At 38.1% G+C, this 27,174-nt stretch overlaps 2 protein-coding genes and 4 non-coding genes across 7 annotated transcripts; 5 read left to right on the top strand and 1 right to left on the bottom strand.

Annotated features, from left to right (window-relative positions):
• Positions 1-2,296: 2,296 nt before the first annotated feature.
• ncf1 (neutrophil cytosolic factor 1) lies at positions 2,297-10,024 on the bottom strand. 2 transcript variants are annotated; one of them, XM_074672484.1, is made up of 12 exons: positions 9,951-10,024; positions 9,621-9,685; positions 9,237-9,317; positions 9,059-9,134; positions 6,567-6,732; positions 5,279-5,337; positions 4,941-5,063; positions 4,741-4,848; positions 4,530-4,647; positions 4,322-4,435; positions 3,991-4,157; positions 2,297-2,941 (listed from the first exon to the last, which is right to left on the bottom strand). In XM_074672484.1, exons 3-12 carry the CDS (start codon positions 9,309-9,311, stop codon positions 2,784-2,786), a joined length of 1,164 nt encoding a protein of 387 aa, XP_074528585.1. In that variant the 5' UTR covers positions 9,312-9,317; positions 9,621-9,685; positions 9,951-10,024; the 3' UTR covers positions 2,297-2,783. The 2 variants fall into 2 exon arrangements, with proteins under 2 accessions (XP_074528585.1, XP_074528584.1); XM_074672483.1 differs by lacking the exon at positions 9,621-9,685 and having other exon boundaries at positions 9,951-10,022.
• Positions 10,025-14,210: 4,186 nt separating this feature from the next.
• Positions 14,211-14,283, top strand: trnav-cac (transfer RNA valine (anticodon CAC)). The gene has a single exon. It is a non-coding gene; the product is annotated as a tRNA-Val (tRNA).
• Positions 14,284-15,285: 1,002 nt separating this feature from the next.
• Positions 15,286-15,358, top strand: trnav-aac (transfer RNA valine (anticodon AAC)). The gene has a single exon. It is a non-coding gene; the product is annotated as a tRNA-Val (tRNA).
• Positions 15,359-16,183: 825 nt separating this feature from the next.
• trnav-cac (transfer RNA valine (anticodon CAC)) lies at positions 16,184-16,256 on the top strand. Its single transcript has one exon. It is a non-coding gene; the product is annotated as a tRNA-Val (tRNA).
• A 716-nt stretch (positions 16,257-16,972) lies between these two features.
• trnav-aac (transfer RNA valine (anticodon AAC)) lies at positions 16,973-17,045 on the top strand. The gene has a single exon. It is a non-coding gene; the product is annotated as a tRNA-Val (tRNA).
• Positions 17,046-17,175: 130 nt separating this feature from the next.
• LOC141791186 (uncharacterized) lies at positions 17,176-23,101 on the top strand. The gene is made up of 2 exons (XM_074671448.1): positions 17,176-17,350; positions 18,957-23,101. The coding sequence occupies exon 2, from the start codon at positions 19,036-19,038 to the stop codon at positions 21,742-21,744; it is 2,709 nt and encodes a 902-aa protein (XP_074527549.1). The 5' UTR covers positions 17,176-17,350; positions 18,957-19,035; the 3' UTR covers positions 21,745-23,101.
• Positions 23,102-27,174: the final 4,073 nt, after the last annotated feature.

The following is a 27,174-nucleotide window of genomic DNA, read 5'->3' as shown; positions in this document are numbered from 1 at the left end:
ATTTTCACCGTTCAACTTTTAAACTATTCAGCTTGTTTAGGAATAGTGTGCTATATCTTTTCACTTTTCTAACTATTAAACTTTTTGATTTATTCAGCTTTTTCCAAAAAAATTTCTCTATGTTAAACAGATGGGAAATTTCAGCTCCTCTGACTAAAATCTGCTTCAACTTCAACAAGCTCTAACTTCAGCTTACTCCCACTTACAGACTTCATTTTTGCTTTAAAATGTTCACTGATCTTTCCACTACTGATATCTGTAATAACATTTTTAATATCTTCAACTGTTTTTGAGATTTCACTGTCTAAGCGACACAAACTTTTCACTCTTTTCACCTCTCCTCCTGCTCTCAGAGGGCGGAATGTTTTCAATTTGACTGAGAGAAGCAGCTGCTGCTACTGAAAAAAACTGCCGATTAACCTGCCATAAAATTCTCAAACTTGACTCAAATCAAACAAAAAAGGCTGCTACTCCTTCAACTTCAACTCTTTCTACCTTTTGCAGACTTTGACTCGAGACTCTGTTCACACATTAAACTGGTCCTAATTCTCCTCATCTCATTTACACATTAATCATAGATTTCTGCTTTCTTCTACATTTTTAAGATTTCACTGTTTGGTTTCTCTCTCTTTTTATTTAATTATTTTAACTTTTGTAGGCTGATTTACATTTCCACTGTATCCACTTTCTTTATCCACTCATTGTCTTTTCCTCATTTCTCTTAACATTTTTTTTTTCCTTTATTTTACATTTTCAGTTTTTTCCACTTTTATTCAAACTTTTCCAGCTTCAGCATTTCAACGCATTTGCTGCAAGGAAATGCAACTTCTCTAGTTCCACTTCTTCTTCTTCTTCTTATTCTTCCGTACGTTTTTTGGCTCTTTTCACAGCCTTCAAATTTTGTCCGATTTTCACCGTTCAACTTTTAAACTATTCAGCTTGTTTAGGAATAGTGTGCTATATCTTTTCACTTTTCTAACTATTAAACTTTTTGATTTATTCAGCTTTTTCCAAAAAAATTTCTCTATGTTAAACAGATGGGAAATTTCAGCTCCTCTGACTAAAATCTGCTTCAACTTCAACAAGCTCTAACTTCAGCTTACTCCCACTTACAGACTTCATTTTTGCTTTAAAATGTTCACTGATCTTTCCACTACTGATATCTGTAATAACTTTTTTAATATCTTCAACTGTTTTTGAGATTTCACTGTCTAAGCGACACAAACTTTTCACTCTTTTCACCTCTCCTCCTGCTCTCAGAGGGCGAAATGTTTTCACTTTGACTGAGAGAAGCAGCTGCTGCTACTGAAAAAAACTGCCGATTAACCTGCCATAAAATTCTCAAACTTGACTCAAATCAAACAAAAAAGGCTGCTACTCCTTCAACTTCAACTGCTTCTACCTTTTGCAGACTTTGACTCGAGACTCTGTTCACACATTAAACTGGTCCTATTCTCCTCATCTCATTTACACATCAATCATAGATTTCTGCTTTCTTCTACATTTTTAAGATTTCACTGTTTGGTTTCTCTCTCTTTTTATTTAATTATTTTAACTTTTGTAGGCTGATTTACATTTCCACTGTATCCACTTTCTTTATCCACTCATTGTCTTTTCCTCATTTCTCTTAACATTTTTTTTTTCCTTTATTTTACATTTTCAGTTTTTTCCACTTTTATTCAAACTTTTCCAGCTTCAGCATTTCAACGCATTTGCTGCAAGGAAATGCAACTTCTCTAGTCTTGTTTCTAAAACTGTTGCAGGTTGTTAACCTGGTTGCTTTTTAAAGACACACCTACATTCCATGCAACCTACTTTCTGTCTTTGGATTATAATAAAGGTCCGTCCCATTAAATTTAGAGACCTATGTCTGGTAAGCTAGCACATAAAAGTGTTAAGGAGGTATCTTGGTCTGACCTGATGCAGTAAGAATAAATCCTAAATAGTGACAATATTCATTATCATTGTGGAGTCACTATACTTTGCTTAAGAAAAGTACATTTCTTATGAGCATCTAAAAAATCCAGAGTAAAATAATGTCTCTGCTTACCAAAGAGCTCTAGGAGACAGTTGAGCTTATCATTATCTTTAAAGTCTAATTCCAAGTATAATATACAAAACAAAGCTGTTCAGGTAGCATGCTAGAAAAACATCATAATACTGACACACATTAGCAAAAGTAGATAGTATTAAGGCAGAATAAAAACATTTCTTTTACATCACACCTTTGTTTCAAATTCCATGAATCAAAATGTTCCTTTTTCTTGTAACTTGATGATTCAAAGATTTTCACCCGAGATGGTAATTTTCTTGTTCAGCTGTCATATTTAACATAATAATGTAGTTGGAAGAAGCTTTTCAGGGCCTTCCACCAGAATTGTTTGAGCTGGCATGCTTTAAGATGTGTGTAGTTTTTGTTGAGACAACCAGATGGCACCAAAGTACAAATAAGCTCAATATTGTGAAAGTACGCATCAAAACATTTGATCTTTGCTACAGTTAGTATATTTCAGAAAAAGACACAGACTTTATTCATAAAAAAACTATACAGAGCTTTAGGTTAGCTGTATGAGGGCCAAGGACAGAAAGACAGAGTTTATGGTTATGTATGTACATGCTTAGTTCTTTTTTAAGTCAGAAGAGACGGTTCTGGCAATTTTATACAAAATAAGATGTACTAAGTTAAAAAAAAAAAGAAATCAAATTATTAAAAATAAATAAAAATGAAAACATGGCTTGGAAAGAAGGGAGAGAGATTTTAAAAGGCACTTATGTTGCAGATTTTAGGCTTTGATTTCAGACATTTTGAGGCTGACTCTCTTGCGGGTGGGGTCGCTGCAGCGCTCCATGATGAGCTCTGCACTCGGTCGTGGAGGGATGACGGGAGCCTCTTTCCTCGGCTCGCCTTCTGAACTGGAGCCAGACTGCTCAGGGATGTTGTCTGTTGTTAACATGGACAAAATTACAGTTTACACGCGTGTTCCTTGAGCTAAATTTAGCATTTCTGTTGCCATATCTTGTACTGAGCTTCATTGGATCAGAGTTTAGAAATTAAATCAGATATGGTGAGTAAGTGAAAAGTTCTGATGTTATTTCTTAAAAAAATAAACATCCTTGGGTTATAACATGTCAGCAGGGCTCGACATTAACACCGGCCAACCGGCCAAATGCTGGTGGATTTCGGCAGTGGCTGGTAACACCGCCGCTCCCACTGGCCACTTTGGCGGGTTGAATTTTATCTCAAACATGGAGCAGAGAGACAAGCAAAAAGATGACTCTGATGATGATAGCTCTGAGGAAATTTAATTTACCTCTCCTTCATTGTCATTCTCATGAAAAAAGAAATGATTTTCTGATTACAATCGTTAATAAATATTTAAGCAGACAGTGTCTCTAAGATTTTATCAGTTCAATTAATCCCCTTTACCATTTTATTATAAGCAACAACAAACTACTATTTCAATTACTATGTCTTAATAGACTGCATATTTTTATATGAAAGGAGCACAATGTTACACACAACTTTATCAGAGCTTAATACCTGATTAAGGACCTGTGGATTTTAACATTGATGTAGTCTTGTTTTGAGTGTGCAAAGGGGTCATTTACATTTAAAGAGGTTGTAAATCTTTTTTGAGTAAACTTTAGCATGTCATCATCGGCTTTAATCATATTAAACATAATTATCCAACATCAAATTGTGGCCAGTGAAAATTACTGAGTGGCTAGTAACTCAGGGATACCACTAGCCACAGTGGCTGGTGAGCAAAAAAGTTAATGTCAAGCCCTGCATGTCAGTATGAAACATAAGTTGTGCATCTCTTCATGAGCTACAAAGGATGTGTCTATTTTAACATCTTGGCTAAAAGAATGGCACTTTACTACTACTACACAACCAGGCGGCTTCTAGAGTCGCCCTCTGTTGGACATTTGAGAGGATTAAAGCCAGAGTCGTATATAAAAATAAATTACTTGTGTTTCTGTATTTACTTTGGTTCTTTCTCTCCCTCAGCGGTGACTTTGTGGGGTTATTCCTGTTCTCCATGCGACGGCTGCCTTTCTGCTGCAGGTATCTTCGGCTGTTCCTGCGGTACGTTTCTTGGCTGATGCGCTGACGGGCTTTTTTGTGGATGCTCTTGGCATTACTGATGGATGACCTGAAAGTGCAAGAGGACACAGGCATGTTCTGATCAGCAGGATGAAGGTGTTGCATATCTGGACCACATGTTCTCCAGTTACTTGCTCTAGTCCTAGTTTTCATGACTCTCGTGTTATCAAAATGTAGGAATCTGTATTTTTTAGTGAGTAATCGGTGACAGACCTGCGCGGTGGTGGTTTCTGTCTTTGCAGGTTCAGCCTCTCTGCTTCATAAATCTCTTTCTTGCCGGCCTTTTGCAGGAACATGGAGGGAAAATGACCTGTCTCGTCTCCTTTCCTGCAAAACAGAGTTTTAGATTGAAGATTACAGGAATGCAACTGTTTCAATCTTTTTTGGGGGGGATTTCTGGGTCTCAAATGAGAGCACATACCTGACAACCCACCAGCCGTCCAGCAATTTGTGAATCACCTCGATGGTCTCCCCCAGCTCCAGAGAGATCTCGTCATCCTGCTCCGCCTTGTAGGCTCTGATGGTGACGTGTATCTCTCCTGCAAACAAACACACAGTTTAGAAGACACACACACACACACACACACACAGAGGAAGACAGAGATAGTGTGTGGGAGGGAAAACAAACTTGCCTTCGTAGTTTGGTTCAGCTTCCTCTGACTCCTCCGGTGTGTCCAGCGGCTCCAGGTATGAAGCAGGAACCCAGCCTCGTTTAGACTCACACTGACAGAACCACCAACCTAAACACAACAGACCAACAGGTTTTGTACCTTTTTGAACTTCAGGATCTCATCCCTGCATACATTAAAAACTGGTTTTAAATGTTTCTCACCATTCTGATTTTTCTCCACAATTTCCACCAGGTCTCCGGTGTGAAGGTTGATTTCATGTTTAGACGTCTTTTCAAAGTCGGCTATCACTCTGTAGGTGTCCAGGATGATGGGGCCAGAAATCACTGAGAGGCAAAAACACAATAATCTCTGGGTTTCAGTAAAATATTTGCAATACCCTGCAATAATAGTGGAATTTCTGCCAGAAAAGTTTCCAAAACAAATGAAAGTTATGTCGAGCCTCCCAACTTTAAAAAAAAGTCATACACTAGAGAGTGAAACCGATGTGTTGTACAGAACAGACCCCTATTTTATTCTGAAAGTTCAGCATAATTCTTACCTGATGCATTGCCTCTGGCCAACTCTCTGGACTGCACAAAATTCTCATTTCTCTTCAGTCTGTTGATAAAATTATAGATATTTATGATTTTCATGATGTTAAAGGTCCCATATTATGTGAAAATCACTTTATTAAGTCTTTTAGTGAAGTTTGTGGGTCGTTGGTTTTCCTCCCAGCCCACAAAATGTGACATTTAATAACAAAACCTGTACTTAGTAGTGCTTGTGAATGTAAAATCCTGACCTAAAACAAGCTGTTTGGATTTTGGGGATTTGCAGACGTCAGTGATTCCCTTATTTGACCAATCAGGAGCAAGTCTGACCTGATTGGTCCACTGGGGCAGATACCCCTGAACCCCCTCCCCGCCCAGGAAAATGCCATATTTGAAGAGCCATCACTGCTCTGTTTTTGGCTGTAAACAGGCACATAGTTCTATGCACACACATCCCATCTCAGAAGAAGACAAGACTAAGTGGTTGGAGTTCATTTATCAAGGAAATGTTCCAGCTACACTCAGTAAAACTGTTCATGTGTGTGCTAGTCACTTCACGGCCGACTGCTTTTCCAACTTTGGACAGTACAACAGAGGGCTAGCGAATAGACTGGTCCTGAATCCAGGCACATTACCAACCATCCACCAACAAACCTCAGACCCTGGAAATGTGAGTATTTTAAATGCTGTGTGCTGTGGAGCAGATGTAAGAGCTTTAGCTGTGGCTAGCCTGTTTTAGCCTGTAATGTTACGGTAAAACGAGCTTCGCTGTTTTCTAAACATTGTGCACTCGGAGCTTGTGGGGCTATTCTCAGTGACGCTGAAGAGCGGGGTGGTATCAGCGGTGGCTCATTTACATATGAAGGTCACGCCCACTAAATCAGAGCGTTCTGAACAGAGGGGCTATGAGAGCCTGGAAACAATGCTGCTGTGCTTGATTTATTAGCTATTTGAACCAAAACATGTTGCAACCATTCAATGAAGACATCAATGATCCATATTAAACTGCAGAAAAAGAGCAGAATATGGGACCTTTAAGTGTTTTATATATGCACGTTTGTTTAGTTTAGTTTCCAGAAATAATTTTGGAAAAAAGTAAGGTAGAGTCAGACAGAAGTTTGTTTATCCTGCAAGAAATTGAAATTAAGAACTGCAACCCAAAACTATGAATAACATAACAGGGCATCATGTATTAGTAAAAAACAATATAATATTATAAGAACACTATCAGGGATCATTGCAAGGAAACAATTCAAGTTATAGAAGCTGAAGTACTGCTGGCAGTGATATACTTACGTATTTGGGGCAGGTGGGTTCTCGTCCTCAGGTCGGACCTTGAAGAAGGTGGTCAGGTGTGTGCAGCGGGAGATGTGAGGTGGCAGGTTGATGAGCGAGCTGCAGTACTCAGACAGCGTGCTCTGTCTGGTTTCTGTTGACTTCTGGCTGTCCAACCATCGCGGCGCTGAGCATACAAACACACAAACTTCAGCAAAACCAAACACAGACACACATCTTTCAAGCAGGTCTGACGCCAGGTTGAGGATTTTCTGTTTCTAAATGTCTATTTCTTTTCACATCAACACAATAAGCTCATTAAGCAGTATTTGTGTTTTCAGTTACCTAGCAGAACAAAATGACCCTTTTGTTGGTTTACAGGAGGTAAATCTGCATACGTGACTTTCTGGACGTGTGAATTTCCAAATTTGTGTAGGTGCTGCAGACTGCAGTTGCATCAGGGTTGAGGTTTTGTCTTTGCTTCTCTTTTTGATCATTGCAAAGCTTTTGTCTTTGTAATTTAAGTTTCACAAGGGGGGTATTTGTTGTTAAGAGTTCTGTTTTTCATGAAAACTGTTTCTAAACCCCTGAAAGGAAAGAGGAAATGATTCTGTGGCAATGCAGACTAGTCTGAGGACACCTGGATGTTAGAGTCTAATGAAAGCAGGGTGGTGTTAATCTGTTTTTTATGATGGATGTTAGCATTAATGAGAGAATAATGAGCCTCAAACAGAAAACTGTTTCTCTATTGATACTTTAAAGGTGCTGTATGTAGTATTAGCAGTACTTAGCAGAATAGACCTGGGAGAAATTGAAAATAATATTCAAAAGTATGTTTTAGTGGAGGAGTGGTGCCCTCCTAGGGAGGCCTTGAACTGTCGTGTTTCTATATTAGCTCATGTTTTTGAATAGTGCCAGATTCTGAGAAAATTGATGTTTTACTTAAATGCTACATTGTGTAACTGGGCTTCAAGTCTGCATTGGTGGCATCTGGAAAGACGTACATAGACATATTCATGAAAACATGCCCCCAGACTCTAATCATATCACCACACTGGTCTAAATTTGACTCAATACCATCAGCAGACTTTTTGACCTAATTTGCAGGGTACAGTAATAAGAGATGGCTAAAACTGTGTCATGAAAGCAGCCCAGAAGGGTTACTTTTGATTCAAAACAAAAAAAAATATCACAGGTCCTGGGCATGTCGTAGTTCACTACAAGAGATAAAAATGCTGATGTGAAAATGCACTATTTTTTTCTTTCCAGCAAATAATTTATGGAAATCTACCTTATGTGAGCTAAATTAGAGACAAAATTACCTGACCAAAAACCTTTTTGTAGAGGGCCATACTATTTTTTTTAAATATGCAGGGAAAATGTGTGTTTTAACTACAGATTGTATTTTAACATAGTCCCCCTGCCTCCACACTGACAGCTATAGGCCGACTGCTTATCAGTTAGCTGAGCTGTGATTGGTCATGTCTTAAATATCTTCTAAACTGCTGAGTTAGAAAAAAAATTTGCCCCTCATACAGTGTGTACTGTTGGAGAACGCAGACAGAGGACACTTTTTGGCTTTGTTGGCTTGGCATGTATGTGGCTTCTGGTATTTCTAGAGCCAGCCTCAAACAGACACTCGACAAACTTCCACTTTGTCTCATATTTTTAGACCAGAGAATGCCGCTTGGTTTTAACAAGAATCCAAATGAGTTTGAATTTTGAAAACAGCTCCAAGTGGAATTGCAGATTTTCGTATTTGGTTTCAAGTTGCTGTCAGGACATCATCCTTTCAATCGGGGATTCTGAGGCATTGGTCTTAGATTTTAACTGTCCTGAGTACAACTGTCCGATTGACTGGTTTATGATTTATACTTTACAACATCGACACGATGCTGTATTAATGATGATTGTTATTAGAGATGGAGACAAGAAACATGTTAACTAAGGGAATACACCACCTGAGAAGAAGGACAATTTTCCTTAAAACTTCATCACAATCTGAGGTTGTTTTGAAACCAGCCCCTATTGCACATTATAAGGAATGTAGTTAAAGATACTGGCAAAACTTATCATGTTAATGTAAAAAGAAAATATTAAGAGAAATTGAGCCGACCTTTGAATTTTATAAACAGTTTTAATACCCATTTTGAGAACCTGATTTGTTTGATTGTAAATTTAGCTCAAGAAGCTGCTCACAGTTGCAAAACTCCCTCTGCACATTTCAAACATCGCTTTCAGCCTCCACAAACAGAAAAAGAGAAGTGGACTGGCACATGTGTGTTTAATAACCACAGGTTCCTTTCTGAAACAATATTTCAGCATGTAGGGGATGTTTGAAATGAAAAGATGGTTCAACGGTTGTTGAAACTTTTGTCATCTTTGCACGTTTTAAGGTTGTTGTTTGGGCTGCGTGATCGAAAGACTTCTGTCAAAAGACCTTTAAAAGAAATTCACTCTTTTTTTTCTAGAAACAAACAGCTTAAAAGGTAGAATAGTATCATAGTTCTTACCAGGTAACTTTGGGATGATTCTGTCCTTCTTTTCTATTTGACCTGCCTCAATGGGAAACATCTCTTTCAGTGATTTCTGTCGGTAAAAAAACACATTTATTTTTTATTTCACCCCACTGGCCAAAGATTTATTGTGATGCTTTTGATTGGTTGAGCTTTGAAGCGCAGGAGAACTCACATGGAGGGTGTGGAAGGCAGGATACGACCTGTAGATGAGCTTCTCTGAGAGGTCGCTCCATTTCACCATCAGCATGTACACCTGCATTCACACGGTAAGTTTAAACACGTTAAAATCTCCACTTCATATGTTGTATCTATGCGGATTGTAAGCTCAAATCAAACACAGCAACAGTGACAGCAACAAGAGATGTATGGACTCTAGGTAACCATTCTACTGATATGTTTCCTGGAAGTCTGTAAATTTATCTGCGAAAGTTCAAAGCTACATTTGTTTTCCCATAGATAAGGTCAAAACCTTATGAAAATAACTGGAAATTTACAGTATCACAGAAAAAACAAGTATCATAAGTCTTGCTCTCTTAAGATAATTAGATAAACTAACCTGATATCATTACAAAACCAGTTTTGTTATCCCAAATCTTCATAAAACGAGTCAAGATCAGATCACTACCAAGTCAGGAAAAAAAAACAATGAGAAAATGAGTAAGCATTGAAAGAAAGTAACTCAAACTTAACCCTTTACTCCTGCATATATTTTACAACTCATGGCTGCTTAATTATACTTCTCTGTGTAGATTCTTCATTATTTGAGAATAAAACAGCTAAAAATCAGTAATGCACGTTATCTAGAAAATGATATCTTGAAATATATAGGCATTATAGAGAATTTAAGTCTTTTAAGCAGAATTAATATTAATATTTAAATCCTTACATAGTGCTGACTCGGGAAGAAACGTTTCTCGAAGCCCAGCAGCTCCACATGTCTGACGTAGTTCTCCTCCATTTCGACAACTGAGACGAAAAGGAACAAACACCACACTTTTATACTCTGTGTGCGCGTGTGCGAGTGTGTGTGTGTAACAGTATGTCTTCATTGTACCAAAGAGTTAGTTCCTCTTCACATTTATTTTAGTCATCACAGAGAAAGGAAACATCAGAACTGTTGCTTTCACATAATATCTGCAAGACAAAATATAACATGATTTCAAAAAGATATGAATATTTAATACTGAATGTGTAATGCAGAATATACCAGTTTACAGACCAATATGACTCACAAGAAGTCTGAGGATAAGAATAATTGAAAATAGTATTTTTAATAACTGTAGCATCACTTTAACAAAAACAAAATTTTTCTTTACAGTTGTTTTAAAAAATAAAGTATTTAATGTCTTTGAAAAAAGACATTAGGCTTTGAAAAATTTCAAATCTAAAGTGTATCTCTGTGACCAATTTACAGTTGACGTCATCAAAGATATGTGCGCACATTTTGGCGATGGAAGCGTTGTTTAGCCTCATTAAATTCAGACGAGTTAGCATTCTTTAAACGCTTAATCAAAGCTGTAAGCAGCATAAATGTCTGGTTGTTCTGTGGTCAGTTGTCAGAAACTGTACCATACCATGGAGTCAACTTCTATTAGGTGTTTTGGGGCTAAGAGTGACCGTGTTGACTGTTGATTCTCTGATGGTAGGTCACCAGTTAACAGGGTCACACTTTACACTGAAACACCAGCGACATCTGCAGCTGTGTTATTAAATGTGTCTCCTTTATCCAACCTCAGGTAACATGGATCGATCACAAATAAGTAATATCAGCTGCTGGTATTGACTGTGAATTTAATCAAAAGTTGATTATGGGCTAGTATGGACTCATTATGAAGGGTAAGTATAAGTGAACCTTTACATTAACAGACACAGATTTGGTGTTCAAAGTGAAACTGTATATTATTAAACTATGAACCAGTCTCATTAGCAATCTGAAAATACAAACTAGAGCTGAAACGATTCCTCGATTAATTCAAGGTACTCAAGTACAAAAAATGATTGAAGAATTTTCTCCGCCTCGAGGAATCGTTTGATTTTAAAAAAGATCATAGAGTGGTATTTCAAATAGAGCTGACACTATATTACGTGAGTTTTGAGACTCCTCAGGTCACCTCTTTTTCAAAAAAAAAACAAACAAACAACAACAACTAGCAACAAATCTAGCTTCTTTTCTGGAGTTTGGAGACTGATATAAAAACATGTATTGAGCAACAAATCTAGCTTCTTTTCTGGAGTTTGGAGACTGATATAAAAACATGTATTGATCTGCATCACCCGCTTCTCAACGAGTCGAACGTGCTGATCCAAAATCACTCACAGACCATCGCAGACCATCACAGATGGACGTCTGGCTCGCAGCACTCTTTCAGCGCAGTCACGCTGGCTATCTGAACCGTTTTCATGCACTCTTTAAAAACCATTTTGTTTGACCAGTGTGACCACAAGACTCACTTCTCCTCTTTGGCACCTTTGGAGAGGAGGGCTTCAGCGCCGTACACTTCATACACGCGCACAAACACAGATATCCTGTATGTTCAATGACATACGATCACGTCTCAACAGTCACTTTAAACAATAGCGGGGGTGTTCAAGAGCTGTGTTTTATCCGATTACTCGATTCACTAGCAAGGACCACACATCAACAATGCGTTTAAACGGTTTATTTGAATAGATAGATTAATGAAGACGTTGTGGGAAAAACTCCGAAAGGAAGTCCGCCGTAGCTCCCGGGCACGACGGACCCCCCTTTAAGGCCCTATGAATGAAGAAGAAGATGATTAAGAGAGAAGGGGAGGGAGGGAGGGTGTATGAAGCGAGAACAAACAGGACATGAAAGGTTAGGAGGGTTTAAATACCGGAAGGGGTGAGGTTGAGGTGTGGTCCTGCTCCTGAAATTCAGCTATGAGCTCCACTTAATTGATGGAATTTTCAGTAGAATACTCGAATACTAAAATATTTGATAGCTGCAGCCCTAATACAAACCATTAATATGCTGATACATTTGGTACATTTCTCTATCTAGACATAGTTTCCTGGCTCCTCTATCATGACCCAGGTCTCAGACTCAACTGTCTATGTGCCGGTCTTTGTTTGAGAGGTTTTCTGTTTAATGACACAAGTTCATGTCTTTATATTTCACAGTCCGGTAAGTGTCAATGAATAATGCAGTCTTATTGACTGACTTGAGTGTTAAAACTCTTCTCTGGGCAACACACTGCTCATCTCCACTAAAAATGTCCGTCCACTTGTTAATGTCTCCAATCCACTCTCTGATTTCTCACAAACCTGCGAGTTGTTTACTATCTGTCCGTTTTGTATAGGTAAAAAAGTGTGTTTTTGGTGGTTAACACCCTCAAGTCCCTTGACAAATCATTTTACTTGGCAGCACTTCTGTTGCCCAGACATGTGCATGCAGCCATAACTGTCTACAATCAGTTAATTGGTTTATACAACCTTCATTTGTTTCACAGAGGGTCAGAGGTCACTTGTCAGATGGTTCAGTCAGGTTTCTGATGACTGGCTTTTCTAAAAGCCCATTTAGGCTCCCTTTTTGTATGGCAGTCAAAAGTTTTTGACAACAAAAAACTCAAAAACAAACATGGTGACTGTGGAAGAGGTGTTGTTAATAACATAAAAGGCAAAAACAGAATCAATGCTGTAGGAGGCGGTGGTTGGTGAGGCTGTTACACTTAAATACAAGTACAGAACAAACTGGTCAGCACTTTCTCTTTCCAATGGGAAACTTCGAAACACTTCCTGTGACCACGGAAATAACCATGGAAAGTTTTAGACCTACCATAAACTGTACTTTTACCCAACTCAAAAGCTGTAAATCATCAAGTTAAAAGAAATTCTGAAACTTAGACTTCCCCTCTGATTGTTGCTTAACAGTCCAGATGGGGGAATCACTGTGTTAATACCGTACTTGACCATCCATCAAAACGCAACTTTGACTCCTCCTTAAGTTTATTTCATCACACGTGTGGGCTTTCACATGCTCTCTCAGATCCAATTTGTGGTTTTCAAAACTTTTGCAACTGGTGAAGAGGAACAAAAACAGCATGAAAAGAAACACAAACAAACCCACATGGGTGAACTTCCTCAACTGGTACCGCTGAAAAAACAGCTGTCAGTCTGAGTGTGGAGTTTTATTTGGGGAAAGCAGATGATTTCCTTCCCATGACACGTCCTCAATCACATCATTGTCACTAAGGGGGTAGATCACACCAAAACATAAATAAGCACATTACACAATAAAAAAAAATAAGCACAAGCTTTGAACTCATGACCATGTCAAGCTCTTGATGTGGGCAAGCAATCTGACATAAATGCTTGCAAATGTTGGTTAAAATAATTTGTTGTTGATTCACATCTGCTAAGATTGTCATTTTTTGGCATTCAAATTGGTGAGCAAGGTTTAACCTGCCAACTTTAACTTCCCCAAACTGCACAAACCCAGTCTTCAGCTAATAGCCTGCAATTCAATGGCTAGGTCAGCCCAAACCGTATTCTGCAACGTCAGCTATAAAGCAAGTTTTGGATGTTAGCAACAAGTTGGTTACCCATCCTTAGTATCTAACAGCTATCATCAGGGGATATTTGCCCCTCTAGAAATGAATGCAATACATACTGCAGTTACTTGGTTCACAACATCGCATCCATCTGTCCCTGGTAAGTCACAGTTTCACGGTAATTAGCGAGTTATTAATGAGCATCACACTTGTATAAGAAACTCTCTTGAGATTTACCTGCAAAAGGTGACTTGACTTTCCAAAAAACACCTGTGGCATTGTAGAAAAGAATATTACTAGCTTTTTAAGATATGGTCTTGATATTAGAAGGAACTAACTTCTGAAATGCTAAGTTGCCCGATGGAAGTCGATCGATCTTTCCTGATGCGTTCCATGAGGTCAGAAAATTTGGATACTGATCACTTTTTGTCACTCAAACTGAATTTGTTAAGCTTAGAATATTAGTTATGGTATACAAATACGGCCTTTGTATATATTTTTGTCAGTCTCTGTATATATCTCTGGTAACGAGAGTTGGGATGCCAGCTTAACTGTATTCCACATGCTTAATTGCGAAACTTCAGTCGAGAGAATGTCCAACTTTACAAGATGTACATGAACGCACCGTACATCGAGTTTCCGTAGTGTAGTGGTTATCACGTTCGCCTCACACGCGAAAGGTCTCCGGTTCGAAACCGGGCGGAAACATGTATCATTTTTTTTTATTTTTTTGTGTGGCTTAAATACAGCGCAGAAGTGAGTGACAATCCCTCCCAATCGATTATTGTCCTGATTATTCTTTCTTTTAAGATTGCCCTCTTTTTTATTACTTTTAAGTTACGTGGGAGAACAAAATATAACAATATTTAAAACAAATACAAAAGTAAAAACATACATGAATAAAGAAATATTGTGATGAATAAAAATGCAGCATTGAATGCATACATAAATAAATCAACGATTAAATTCTTATAGTAATGTTATCATTATTATTTAATTAATCTTCTTCCTTAGTTATTCATACTAACAATACATATATTGATTTATTGAAATGTCTTTTTTTAAAATTTCCTCTGATGATTAAGGAAGGTTAAAAGTTTAAGGGAAGTCCACCAGTTCTCCTCTCGTCTGGGAGCTGATGGCGTCCTCTTGAAGTCTAAGATATTCTGGCCAACTTCATTCAATTCTTTATTAATTCAGCCTAAGGCAGGCATTTGGTGAGTTGTTCTCAACCTCATTGCACGAAGCCCTACATTTTTTTAATGCAGGAGGCTGGGTAGCGATACTCCCTGTGAACAGGGCAGTAACGGTCAAGTCAAGGCAGCAGTTAAACCAATGTGACCAATCCTGCTTCAGCTTGTGATAGGCCAATGTAGCCACAGGAGCCCCATTGAATTTACATATATGTTTCTCCTCTATCAAAATGAACAGAGAAAGTCGTAAGTAAACAAACGTGAAAAATAAGTAAATTAATGAATACGGTTAAAAAAACTTTAAATATAAGAGTTTACTTATTTATGTGCTTAATTGTATATTTTTGTGCATTCATGTATTCGTTTAAGTATCTACTTAAGATGTGTTATTTATTTCTGCATTTTTTTTTTTTCCTCCATTCAATGCAAATATTGATTTCTAAATATGTCATTCTCGGTCTTTGATAATTTGATACTCAGGTTTACTAGGGGTTCCTGAACGCAACACAGGCACCAAGTTTCCGTAGTGTAGTGGTTATCACGTTCGCCTAACACGCGAAAGGTCCCCGGTTCGAAACCGGGCGGAAACATATATTGTTTTTTTTTTTTTCACTGATCAACGTGCAGAGGTGGAGAAATACATAAAACTGATATAATTGATATATATAAACATTGCTAAATATCGAAATACATAAAAAGCAGCAATGAATGCAAACATGAAAAAACAATTATTACATGCTCATATTAAATGGTACAATTATTATAATTGTAACAATAATAAACATAATAAATATAACTATCACAATTAAAATTATTATGTTTATTATCATTATGATCATTATTATTATTATTATTATTATTATTATTATTAGTAGTAGTAGTAGTAGTAGTAGTAGTAGTAGTAGTAGATGAAGTAGTAGAAGTAGTAGTCGTGAATAATCTACTTCCTTTATGAGTCATACTTCAAAATATTTATTTTTTTATTTTTAAATATATATTTTTTTCTTTCATGGGTTTTTCTCTGCCTTTCGCTGGCTATGTGCTTACACTCAAGCTGTGTGTCCCACAAGAAAGTAAACTGAAGTAACAATGGGAAGTTAAATGTACAGGGAACTAACTTCTAAAATGCTAAATTGCCTGATGGAAGTCGATCGATTTGTCCTGATGCCTTCCAAGAGGTCAGAAAATTCGGATACTGATCATTTTTTGTCACTCAAACTAAAGAAGTTGATCTTATAATATTATTTTTGGCCTACAAATACGGCCTTTGTAGATATCTATGCCAATTTCTGTGTTTATATCTGCTTAAAAGTGTTGGAATGTCAGCTAAACTGTATTCCACATACTTAGTTGCGAAACTTCAGTGGAGAGAATGTCCAACTTTACAAAATGTACATGAATGCATCATACATCGAGTTTCCGTAGTGTAGTGGTTATCACGTTCGCCTCACACGCGAAAGGTCCCCGGTTCGAAACCGGGCGGAAACATGCACCTTTTGCTGTAGGAGGCGGTGGTTGCTGAGGCTGCTAGTCTTAAATACAAATACAGAACAACACGGTAAGCACTTTCTCTTTCCAACGGGAAACGTCCGAGCACTTCCTGTGACCAAGGAAATGACCATGGAAAGTTTTAGACCTACCACAAACTGTACTTTTACCCAACTCAAAAGCTGTAAATCATCGGGTTTGAAAAAGTTCAGAAACACTTCCCCTCTGATTGTTGCTTAACAGTCCAAATGGGAGAATCACAGTGTTGATACCGTACTTGACCATCCATCAAAATGCAACTTTCCTTGGAATTTTTTTTTCTACTACTCTGAACAAGTGCTTACTCTCAAGCTGTGTGTCCTACAAGAAATTGAACATAGTGAAATAGATAATAAAGGGAGGTTCACATATATGCTTTTCCTCTTTCAAAATGAACAAAGAAAGATGTAAATAAACAAACGTGAAAATTTAGTAATACGTTAGTAATTCAATCAGTATTTAAGGTCGAAAAAATGAAATAGGAGCATTTAATTATTTATTTACTTGTTTGTACTTATTTGTGAATTTATTTGTTTATTTGATTAAAAAAAGAAATGTAATTCTGCATTTATATCTTTATTCATAAATATATTGATATCTAATTATGTCACTTTTGGTTCCTCACGTGTTTGATGCTCAAGTTTACTACGGTTTCCTGAACGCATCATGGCCACCTAGTTTCCGTAGTGTAGTGGTTATCACGTTCGCCTAACACGCGAAAGGTCCCCGGTTCGAGACCGGGCGGAAACATATTGAACTTTATGATATTACTTATTTATTTTATTCAAAACACACTGGTCCATGTCTTCCATGAGAAATCGGGACACACGAACTGTTATTGCAAAGATTGTATTACCTTAGTTTTTGGAACCGGAACTTACGGGTTGTCCCTGAACGCGCCGCAATGTGGGAGTTATCTTGAGTGTTACTGTTGTGCTAAGCAGCGTGTTGCAGGTTGCAGCCTCTCATGCGGAGTTGGGATTTTAGTTCTTAATGACCGCATACATTCTGCGTACAATAACACACAGATTATCCGGTTTGTCATCCATTCATTGGTAAGTCGTCAGTCTTCTGATTAATGTATTGAATGTGGCTTCTAACTACGCATCTTTAGCTCTCTTCTAAGAGGGGCTAACTGTTAGCATCTGTAATGTATTTCCTCTAATAGATTTCACACAATGTGTATCATACGCAGACAGCACGATGACTAGCAAACTGTTTACATGTGTCATTCACAATCCTGGAATTTTCACTTCTAATGGAAAAATCCAAACTGGAGAAAGTGAAGTTTTGTTAGCAAGTATGCGGCCATTTGTTGTGTTTAGGTTCCGCTCGGAAAACAAAACATATGCGTGTGTGGTCTAAACGCTGACATTGCTTCCCAAGTAGTTTTAAAACATTTTTTCTTTTCTTCAAACTTTCTACAATAGTGTGCTTGATCGATCCAGAGGGAAATCCAATACTATTAACTGTACTCAAGTTTTTGTTTTTTAAAGGAACAAACAAGTATTTAAGTTTCTGGAGTTCAGATGTGTGCTTTCAAAGTTTCTTTTGATTAATAATTTTGATTTCTCTGAAGCTCTGGAGTTAACATCAAAAACTGAAATGTCTTTTTTAAAAAGAAAAGGTTAATTGTTCAAGCTGAATTCATAAGCTAAATTATTCTTAAATACAGCTTACCAGCAATTGTTCAAGCTGATAATAATGCTGTGACTTATATTTCGAGTGTCAGTCTTCTTGTTTTCCTTTTTCTTTTTTATATTTTCATTTTTTAAAAACAGAACTAAAGCAGTTTTTATTTTGAATGACTGATTTTGTAAGTTTTTGCAAAATGCCACTGACTGTAATTGACTGACACCTATTGGTGAATGGTGTGTACTACCTCACATCTTCAAAACACAGTAGCTCTGAATGGTACTGAGTATGATGAAAAGAGATGCTTTTGACAACATTTCGGAAAACTACCAGGTTGTTCAGTTCTGTCGGGGTCTATTTGAAAAAAAAAATTGAACAAAAGTTTGCTGAAGGGATTCTGCAATATGTTTTTAAACTTAAATCTGCATTGATACCTAACTTTGTCAGCTGTCAGAAATCAAGGCAGGTGATCTAAAGTCAACACTTACTGATGTTGTTTAAAATGTGTAACCAGTGTCTGGGCAAATTTGACAACTGTGACCTGTTTAGAAATTTAAATTTTAGAAATATGTTGCTTGTTTGACGACCATGCCTTTGGTCAAACATGAACAAATTACAGATTGCTTCCAGTTTTGGAAGTTTGTATTTTGTATGATGGATGTGTTTTACAAAAGGTAAATGACAGAGAAAATAATCACTTATAAAAAATTGGAGTGATTTCCTCAATAAATCCCACAATTAAATTTGAAGACAGTCGTCACAGCTGCTTAAAGTCCGATTTGTTCCCACAGAGGCACAGGCAAAAAAAAAAAAAACTAATCATAATAATACACAATGATTAGAAAATAAGAAGAGGTAGATCCTCCTGAAAAACTGGGAGTGGATAAGTTTCTACCACTTATTTTACCCTAAAGATCTAATGTAGGGTTTAGTCAGACTTCAATAAATTGTTGTAACTAAGGGGAAAGGACTCAGACTGTTTCTCATGTAACACGTGTGACTCAAACTCTGTTTTTTCTTTAACAGACTGAGACGACGTCACAGATGTGGACAAGTGAAGACTGAATCCAATTTTTTGAAGGTTTGACTTTGTTTGGATGTCAACATGGACAAAACCACAGAGTACATCTGGCAGCGCCGTATTCACCGCGCCGTCCAGTCTAAGAAATATGGCGCCCTGTTCCCAGAGTCGGTCCGGCTGGGTTTGGAGTTCAACGCGGCGCTAGAAAAGAAGGAGAAGCTAGACGTGTCTCTCCTGACGAACGCTGTGGTGCTGGAGCTCTGGGACTTTTCAAGGTGTGTGGCCAAGTCTGAGGCCCATTTCTTATTTGAAATCCTGGAGTTTAACTTCGACCTCGGCGTGGATGCTATGAGTGAAGTGCAGTATCAGAAATTTGTCAGAGTAGTTCATGTTAAAACAAAGGTGATGTGTAGCACAATCAAGCCCAAGCATGAGAAATGTAAAGAAACCTTTCCTCTACCTCAGCTGGTGGATGAGAAAGTGCTGGAAGGATCAGAGCAAAAGGAAAAGAACAGGAATGAGACTTTAGATGTTTCACTTCTCACGGCTGGGAGCAAGACCACGCAGATCTCTGAGAATCAAAAGACTGACAACGTCGACGAGTCCTTCACGCTGCGTGGAAGAGCTCCGTTAAAAATGACACAGGATTCCTTTCCACACTGTAAAAAATTAGGCGTCAAATTGTTCATCCAAGAAGAAAACGCGCCCAAAGAGAAACTACACACCGACCAGCTCACCAAAGGTGTTATGATGGAGCTGCTCAGTTTTTCCAGAGCGCTTTGTGGGATCCGCTCTGGGATTGTTTGTGAGCTGATCAAGCTGAACTTTGGTCTTGACATGAATAAAGGTCTGTTTTATGCACGAGTGAATAAGATAATGGAGAGAAAGAACCTTTGCATAAAAGAAGAAGACAGGGAAGCTTTTAGGAAAGAGCTGTTTCCATGTCAGAGCCGAAAACAGAGAAAACTTCAGAAGAGGAAAATCCCTGACAATGATTACCAAGAAGTGGAAGGGCTTCTTGTGCAGGGTAAGAGATGGTCGTCACTGAGAGATTTTGAAAGTAAAGGGACAGAGATATGTCAGGATAAGGATCTGTCGTACATGTGTCCCGTGGATTTTGAGACAGAAATGCTTTCGGATACAGAGACAGAGCAAGAAAAAGATATGTCTGTGAGCTGTACATCAGACACGCCTGCGGAAATATTTGCGGTAGCAGCAGGAGAAACAAAGGTGGAATCAGCAGAAAAAGTGTCGGCTGCAGCAGAGGAAACGCAGGCGGGAGGAAAAACATCAGAAGCCTCAGAAGAAGTGGCATTACAGGTGGTTATAAAGGAAGAAGAAGAGGAGGTTTTTGTTTCATCTGTGCAACCACAGATAAAAGGTTATAACTCCCAGCTGCCTAAAGCTAATCGCAAGCACCGCGCCTTCAGATCTATCTCACGCCTATTCTCTACAGAGAAACATCAGGACCAGAGCGTAAAAACTCCAAAACAGAGTTTGTGGATCAGGCGTGCCTTTCGCTCTAAACAAATCCTGCAGTCCAGTACAGTGACTGACCGGTTTGCCGGCTGCAGAGCGATAGGTTTGGATTTTAACGTTGGTGCAGGCAGAGGAGAGAAGCTGAGTCTGCAGCTGTTCACCAATGGTGTGTTGTGTGAAGTTCACAGATTCGCAACTTGCATGCAAAAAAGCATACACAGTTTTACATCCGAGATCCTGGAAAACAACTTTAAAGTTGTGTTCCTAGATGAAGCGCAGCAGCGTAACTTTGTCACCGCCATGGTGTCAAGAGGAAAGGTCTACGAGAGCCACCCTGACAGACGCTCAGCAGAGTTTCTCAACAGTCCTTTTACTCTCCAAGAGTCCCCTTGCATGGCCCATGTGGAAAGTGATTTTCAAACTGAAGAGGTGTTTAGAGAAGAGCAGGGAGAGCTTGATTCAGAATTAAGTGCAGCAACCAAACAGGAAGCCTCAGATCAACACCCATTCTGCAGAAAGCTTGGTCTGGACCTGTGGTCCACAGAGCGTCGCCCTGCAAGCCAGAGGCTTGATTTTCTCTCTTTGACAAAGGGCGCTGTGCTGGAAATTATAAAGTATGTCAGACATCTATGTGGAAATGTTCGAAAGACAGTCACGGATGTCTTGGAGCACAATTTTGATCTAGATCTAAGGGATCCAAAGTCAAGAGACAAAAAGGAGCTAGAGAAGTGGTACTATAAATATAGAACGGTGATGACAAAGTACCCCATCTCCAAAAAGAAAAAAGAGTGGTTTAAAGAGCTCATTTATGTGCTTCCAGATCCAGATGTACAAGACTTGAACCCAGCTTCTAAAGGAAATGTGGTGAGGCCGAGCAGTCGCTATAGTACCTGTGAAAAGATCGGACTGGACTTTTCGATCGGCCCCAGTCAAAAAACAAAAAGAAAACTTCACCTGGGAGTTCTCACTAGGAGACTTCTCTTTGAGATTCACCAGTTTGTGATGAGAAACAGCACACAGTACATCCCCACTCTGTACCAGATCCTGGAGAACAACTTTGATCTGAGCTCTCAGAGCCATCGCAAGGTGGAGTTTGCCTGGGAAGTTTCGTCTCAGGTGTTGGGCATCGCCGCGAAAGTTGGCAGGAAGGGGGGTTACCTGGATAAACCAGTCGAGTTACCTCTGGAGTACTCACAGGCGGTCTGCAAAGAGGAACCACAGGATGACTTCACGGATCAGGATCGTTCTGAGAACTCAGATGTCAAGTTTATTCGAGAACTGAAGCCTGTGGACATAGAAGTAGAGATAGAGTAGTGTCAGAGCTCCTGCTTTATTGTGAAAATCCAGGTGGAGTTTGTCAGCTGGTGTTTTCAAACTGTTACTGAATCAATGGAAGAATAAATCCACAGAAAGTGAAAGATCCTCAAAGTGAAGTGATTTTATAATGAGTCTTTTATTCTTGTGGTTTTGAATGACCTGTTTTAAAGATTTAGATCAATCAGAGACCTTAAATTTAAATCAGATTTCTTTAAAACAAGAGGCTCAATAATCTGAAGCTATCAGCTTGTTTGCTGCAGGTGTTCATAAAACTATGTGAATTAAAGTGATACTCCGGGATGGAACAAGTTGGGTCCTATCACAAGGTTTAGGGCAGAAATTACCCCTACAGCAGTGATTTTGTGCAGCAGAAGCCCAGGGCGCTCGCACCAAACACCCCCTCCCTGCTCCTCTGCCGGTTTCCTCTGCAATCAGACGGGGCCATATTTTACTTGACCAAAAACACAATAAAATAAACGGGACTCCCACCGAAAAAATCTGATATCGGTCTGCATTCACGCTTCATTTAGAGAATTTTCAGCGCGTTACTTTCACACAAAAACACAGCTAAATAAGGCTCTAGTTCTCATCGTGTCTCTTTGTCCTGGCAGACTACCTGCGTTTGTTTATATCTGGCACGCCGCATGCGCGGACTAGATACACTAAGCGGCGAGCGCCTCGTAGCCAGCTGTGGCTCTGCAGCGGAGGTAGAGCCGTTTTACGACTCGATTAGAACCTTGTGCCCAAAACCTTGTGATAGGACCCAACTTGATCCATCCTGGAGTATCACTTTAAGCAGTAGAGCAGTGAAAAAGATTGATTATTAGTAGACTTATGGTAAATAATCTTGTAGATCACAGAAACTTCTCAGTGACGGGGGATCCTGGGTCACATGAAGAAAGAAAAGTCACTTTTTTAGGTTTGCAAAGTGGTTAGTTTTTAGGACAGTACATTTGTTATTCTATAAGAAATAAATCAGATTTAAAGGTTTTCATTGACTTGTGGGCCCAAAGAGCCTTCATGGTGATAACAGTGAAGCTGCTGGCTGCCTCCATAAAATTTTGGGATGTACTGATCCTATCCTGGCACCAGGTATCGGTCTGATACTGACTCACTAGTTAGGTCAGATATCAGTAACAAAAATCTCAGCCTTATCTTAAAGTTAAGGAATAGAGAACGTCGTACTGGTGCATCCAAACTCAGAATAAAGAAAGTGAATCACCTTGCGTTTAAACTCAACAGCTGAGGACAAACACTGGCTGTCTGTTGACTGGGTGCTCTTCTTATCGCTCAACTCACTATATTTTTCAGTCTGGCACATATACAAACAGATATCCCTTACAAAAAAGAAGCATACTTCAAGTTCATTTTATTAAGTGTACAGAAGTAAAGGTAAAGTGTATTTTTCAAGTACACTTTTTACAGCAAGTGTACTAATATTAATATACAAGTTTACTTACCAGTGTACTTTTTCAATACTTATTGGGACTTAATTGGCCCATTATAGTTTTTAAAAAGTATACTATAAGTACTTTTTTAGGTTAAAAGAAGTGCACTCTGAGTACACCACTAGTTTGTATTCAAGTTTTATTTTGTACTACAAGTATACTACAACAAAACTTTCATGTATACTTTAAATTTACTAGTTATATACTTCTAGCACACTTTTCAGTTTATGAAAGTATACTGTGAAGTGTACTGCTGGTACACTTTAAGTCCACTAATTATATGATGGTAGTCTACTTTTAGTTCATTAAAGTATACTGAGAGAATACTAAAAGTCTGTTGTCAAGTTAAGAGTAGTAAACTTTGAGTACACAGCTAGGTCATATTAAAGTTTTATTTGGTACTGCAACAATACTACAAGTATTCTGCAAGTATACAACTTATAAACTTACAAACCACTTTGTAGTCTATGAAAGTGCACTCTTAAGTATACTTCAAGTTTCAATACAGTAAAAAAAAAATCAATACGCTGCTAGTTTAATAGTTTTTAAACTGTAAGTATACTCTGAAGTTCTTCTTAAGTGAACTTAACATCATACTTATATTTGAGTTTTTATTGATTGTTTTTGAACCTAAAAATAAAAGAATAGAATAAGCACAGAATAGAATAGGCACAGCTACAACCCAAATTCACTTGAATGGTAGGCATGTAAGTTTGAGTACTTACTATACTTTTCCTTTGTATGTCTTGATCAAAAGGTTAAGTATATGCCAAATACACAGACTTTTCCTTATACTTCTCAGTTAAAGCCAAGTATACTTAGACTTTCTTTATACTTTTAACTATAGGCCAAGTATACATAGACTTTTAAATATACGTATAAGTATAATCTAAGTTACGCATTACTTTCTTAAGTATTCCTGGGATAAGTACATCGAAAGTAAACTGAAAGTTTATTGTCTTGAAAATAAGTATACTAATAGCATACTTTAATAAACTTCTTTTTTGTAAGGGATACAAGCTTCCAAATTTTGCCAGAGAAGTGACCAGTCATCGAGCTGAACAGGAAGTCGTTGACTGAAACTACATTAAAACATCCAGTGGCTTCGTAGGTAAAACAAACTGTGCCAAAACCAGTCACATTTAGCTTGACTATGACAATAATTCAAGAGAATGAGCGGAGCCAGACCAGGAGTCAACAGATTTGAGGTTTGATAACCAAACATGAAAGACAGGATCATCATTAGGCTTCTATACAGAACAGTTTCTCGAGCGCGATTCAGAATTCACAAGTTTTCTTAAAGAGTAATTTCATAAAATGCTGCACGCTGTAGATCGCTTTTATTCAGACTGCTCTCACAATGGTGAACCTTAGACTAAAACTGACCTTATTCTCATGAATGTCTGACTTGAATATTGCTGTCCTTTGAGTTTTTTCTTGTAAATTCACAAAATTTATCATGAAAATGTCTGTTTCTTTAAAATGACCCTACTACCTGTGTTATGTAAGTCAATACCTTAGCCACGAGGACTGTGACCTGGCTGATGGACAAAATATAAAGCTGAGATGTTCGATGTTTAAACTCTATGGTTTGTTTGTTTTTTAAATATGGATGACTCTTGGAAGTAATTTTATTTTTTGACATGTTTCTTGTTATCATTTCTTCCGCTGCTCATTAAAATATTTAAAATCTTCATCGTTTGTCTGGTACACATTTATCCCCCTCAGTTTGCTTTATAAACAGAGTGTTTAAAAATGTTAACCAATGTTAACAATCAGGTTAAATTATGAGAATAGAAATCTAATCGGTAGAATTTTTAAAACAGAAAACAAGAACTATGTATAATCAAAATCAGATTTAATTATCTTATTCAATTATCACATAAAATTAGTCAATACAGGTTGTGTTTGTGAGAAAATGTAATAATTTATCGTCTTTCCATCATGCTCTGTGCCGTCTCTTTTGAGCCTCAGCAGGATGATAAAAACGTCAGTTTATCCCAGGTGTCACTAATCCAGGGAGAAATTATCAGACTAAAAAGAAACAGGATATTTCTTGATCTATTTTCTTTTCTGCCAAGTGTCCACAAGATGGAGCCAGAGGTCTTCTTTCTGTCTAAAGGTATGTACATTAAAAGCTTTAAGATTATTCCTGTGCTGTCTGAGTTTACTTCAGCAGCTGATTTATTGTTTTGTGCATTTTTGGATCTTTTGTGCTGTGGCAGAATGATTTCTGAGGATTCAGTTGTTTCTGCCTCCTGCAGCATGTTTCTGTCGTTGCATTTGTTTTAGGCGTTTCTGTGTATTCCTGGATGTGTAGCTTGTTTAGGATCTTTTTGCAGAATTACAGAGGATTTTCAATCTTAAACTAATCAATAAGAGTCTGAATTCTTGTGTCTTCATTCTGTATGATGTCCTCTGCCTCTTTAAGAAGTCATTGTGATTCATTTTGTGCACAGTCAGAAGAAATATCCAGTCATGCTTCCTGTGTTTTCAGTTATAACACAGTTCGTCTCTCTCTGATGGATCTAGTGTTTCCTCACAGTTTATTAAAAACCTTTGAGAAGTTCATCATCTCTTAAAATGCTGCCTCTGGTTCTCATCTCCTCTCTTTCCATTTGACAGTTTCACAGGCGGGATGTGAACTTCAGCAGAGAAGCCAAAGCTTTGAAAACAGGCAGGAGGTGTTAAAAAAGAAGAAGCCAAATCACAGTAAATACCTGCCTGTGAGACTGGCAGAGGGCTGCCCTTGTTATCCCTCTGAACACACACACACACTATTAGCCCGTTAACTCTGAAAAAAATGAAGAATAACATACATTTGAAAAAAAAAAATTGAAACATTTCTTAAAATTTGATATTTGTCGGTTTCGGTGCAGTCAGTTAAATTCAAATTCAAATGTAAGTAACAAAATACACCTCTGAAAATAACAACTTGTACCATGTCCACCACTTAACTCTTTTGTGTGTCACTCAGGTAACTATAAGTACTGAGAAGCTGCACCTGCAGAGTGTCACTGATGTGACTTTAAAAAAGCAAAAAGCAAAAAGCAAGCCATGACAACATTTGTAGCCTCTTGAGCATACGGTCTACTCCCACGTTTGTATAAACTTTCCAAGCACTGTCCACAGTGCAACACATGTTATGTGAGACAATGTCCAATTACTTATACATTTGTAACATTCGCATCTCCTTTTGAGCAGAGGCAGGGCACTTGCCTTGGATTGGAAGGAAGTGGCTTTGGAGGCACTGCCTTCAAAGTCAAGGCAAGGTACCTGGGCTTTGGGAAACAGCCATAAAGAGGGATTATCAGTCTACGTCATCATAAAAATGCGCACACATCTTGGCCGCAGACGCAGTGCCTAGCTCCATTCCTTTAGGTGAGTTGGTGTTTTTTAAACACTAAATTCGACCTGTTAGTAGCACAAAGATGTACGGTTGTTCTGTGCTCAGTTTTTAAAAATGATACTATACAACAGAGGAAACGTCTATCAAGTTCTGACCGTCACAGAGCAACCGGTGTTTTGGAGCTAACAGCGACCATGCTAACTGGTGACTCTCAGCTATCATAGGCTGTTTTCGAATTCGCCTACTACGTACTGCTTATGAAAGTAGTATGTAGTAGGCACTGCCTACTACATACTACAGTATGTAGTATGACTGTTCAGTTGGGTTATTTTTATGGTATTCCACACTGGTCTTCAGTTCGAAGAAAACGGAAGTTGGCTAAGGCTGACTTTTTTTCCCAAAAAAACTTTATTGAAAATGTACAAAATAAACAAACTACGAGTAACTTATCTGCAAAAATATTGCCAGAGAGAGCATTTTATATTAACTTTCAGTGGTGGAGATGATGAGGATTTAAAGATTAAAAAATGGCTCTTATGTTTATATTCCTCCGCTACTCCGGTTGTTGTTGCTCCGCTCTCTGCCATTTTCACATCTGATATGGAACCAGGCGCATTGTGGGTAACAGTA

This window comes from Halichoeres trimaculatus, unplaced genomic scaffold, assembly GCF_033239565.1.
Source record: "Halichoeres trimaculatus isolate MK-OKI-2021-1 unplaced genomic scaffold, fHalTri1.1 fHalTri1_scaffold_6, whole genome shotgun sequence".
NCBI lineage: Eukaryota > Metazoa > Chordata > Actinopteri > Labriformes > Labridae > Halichoeres > Halichoeres trimaculatus.
This window is presented reverse-complemented; position numbering and strand designations above follow the sequence as displayed.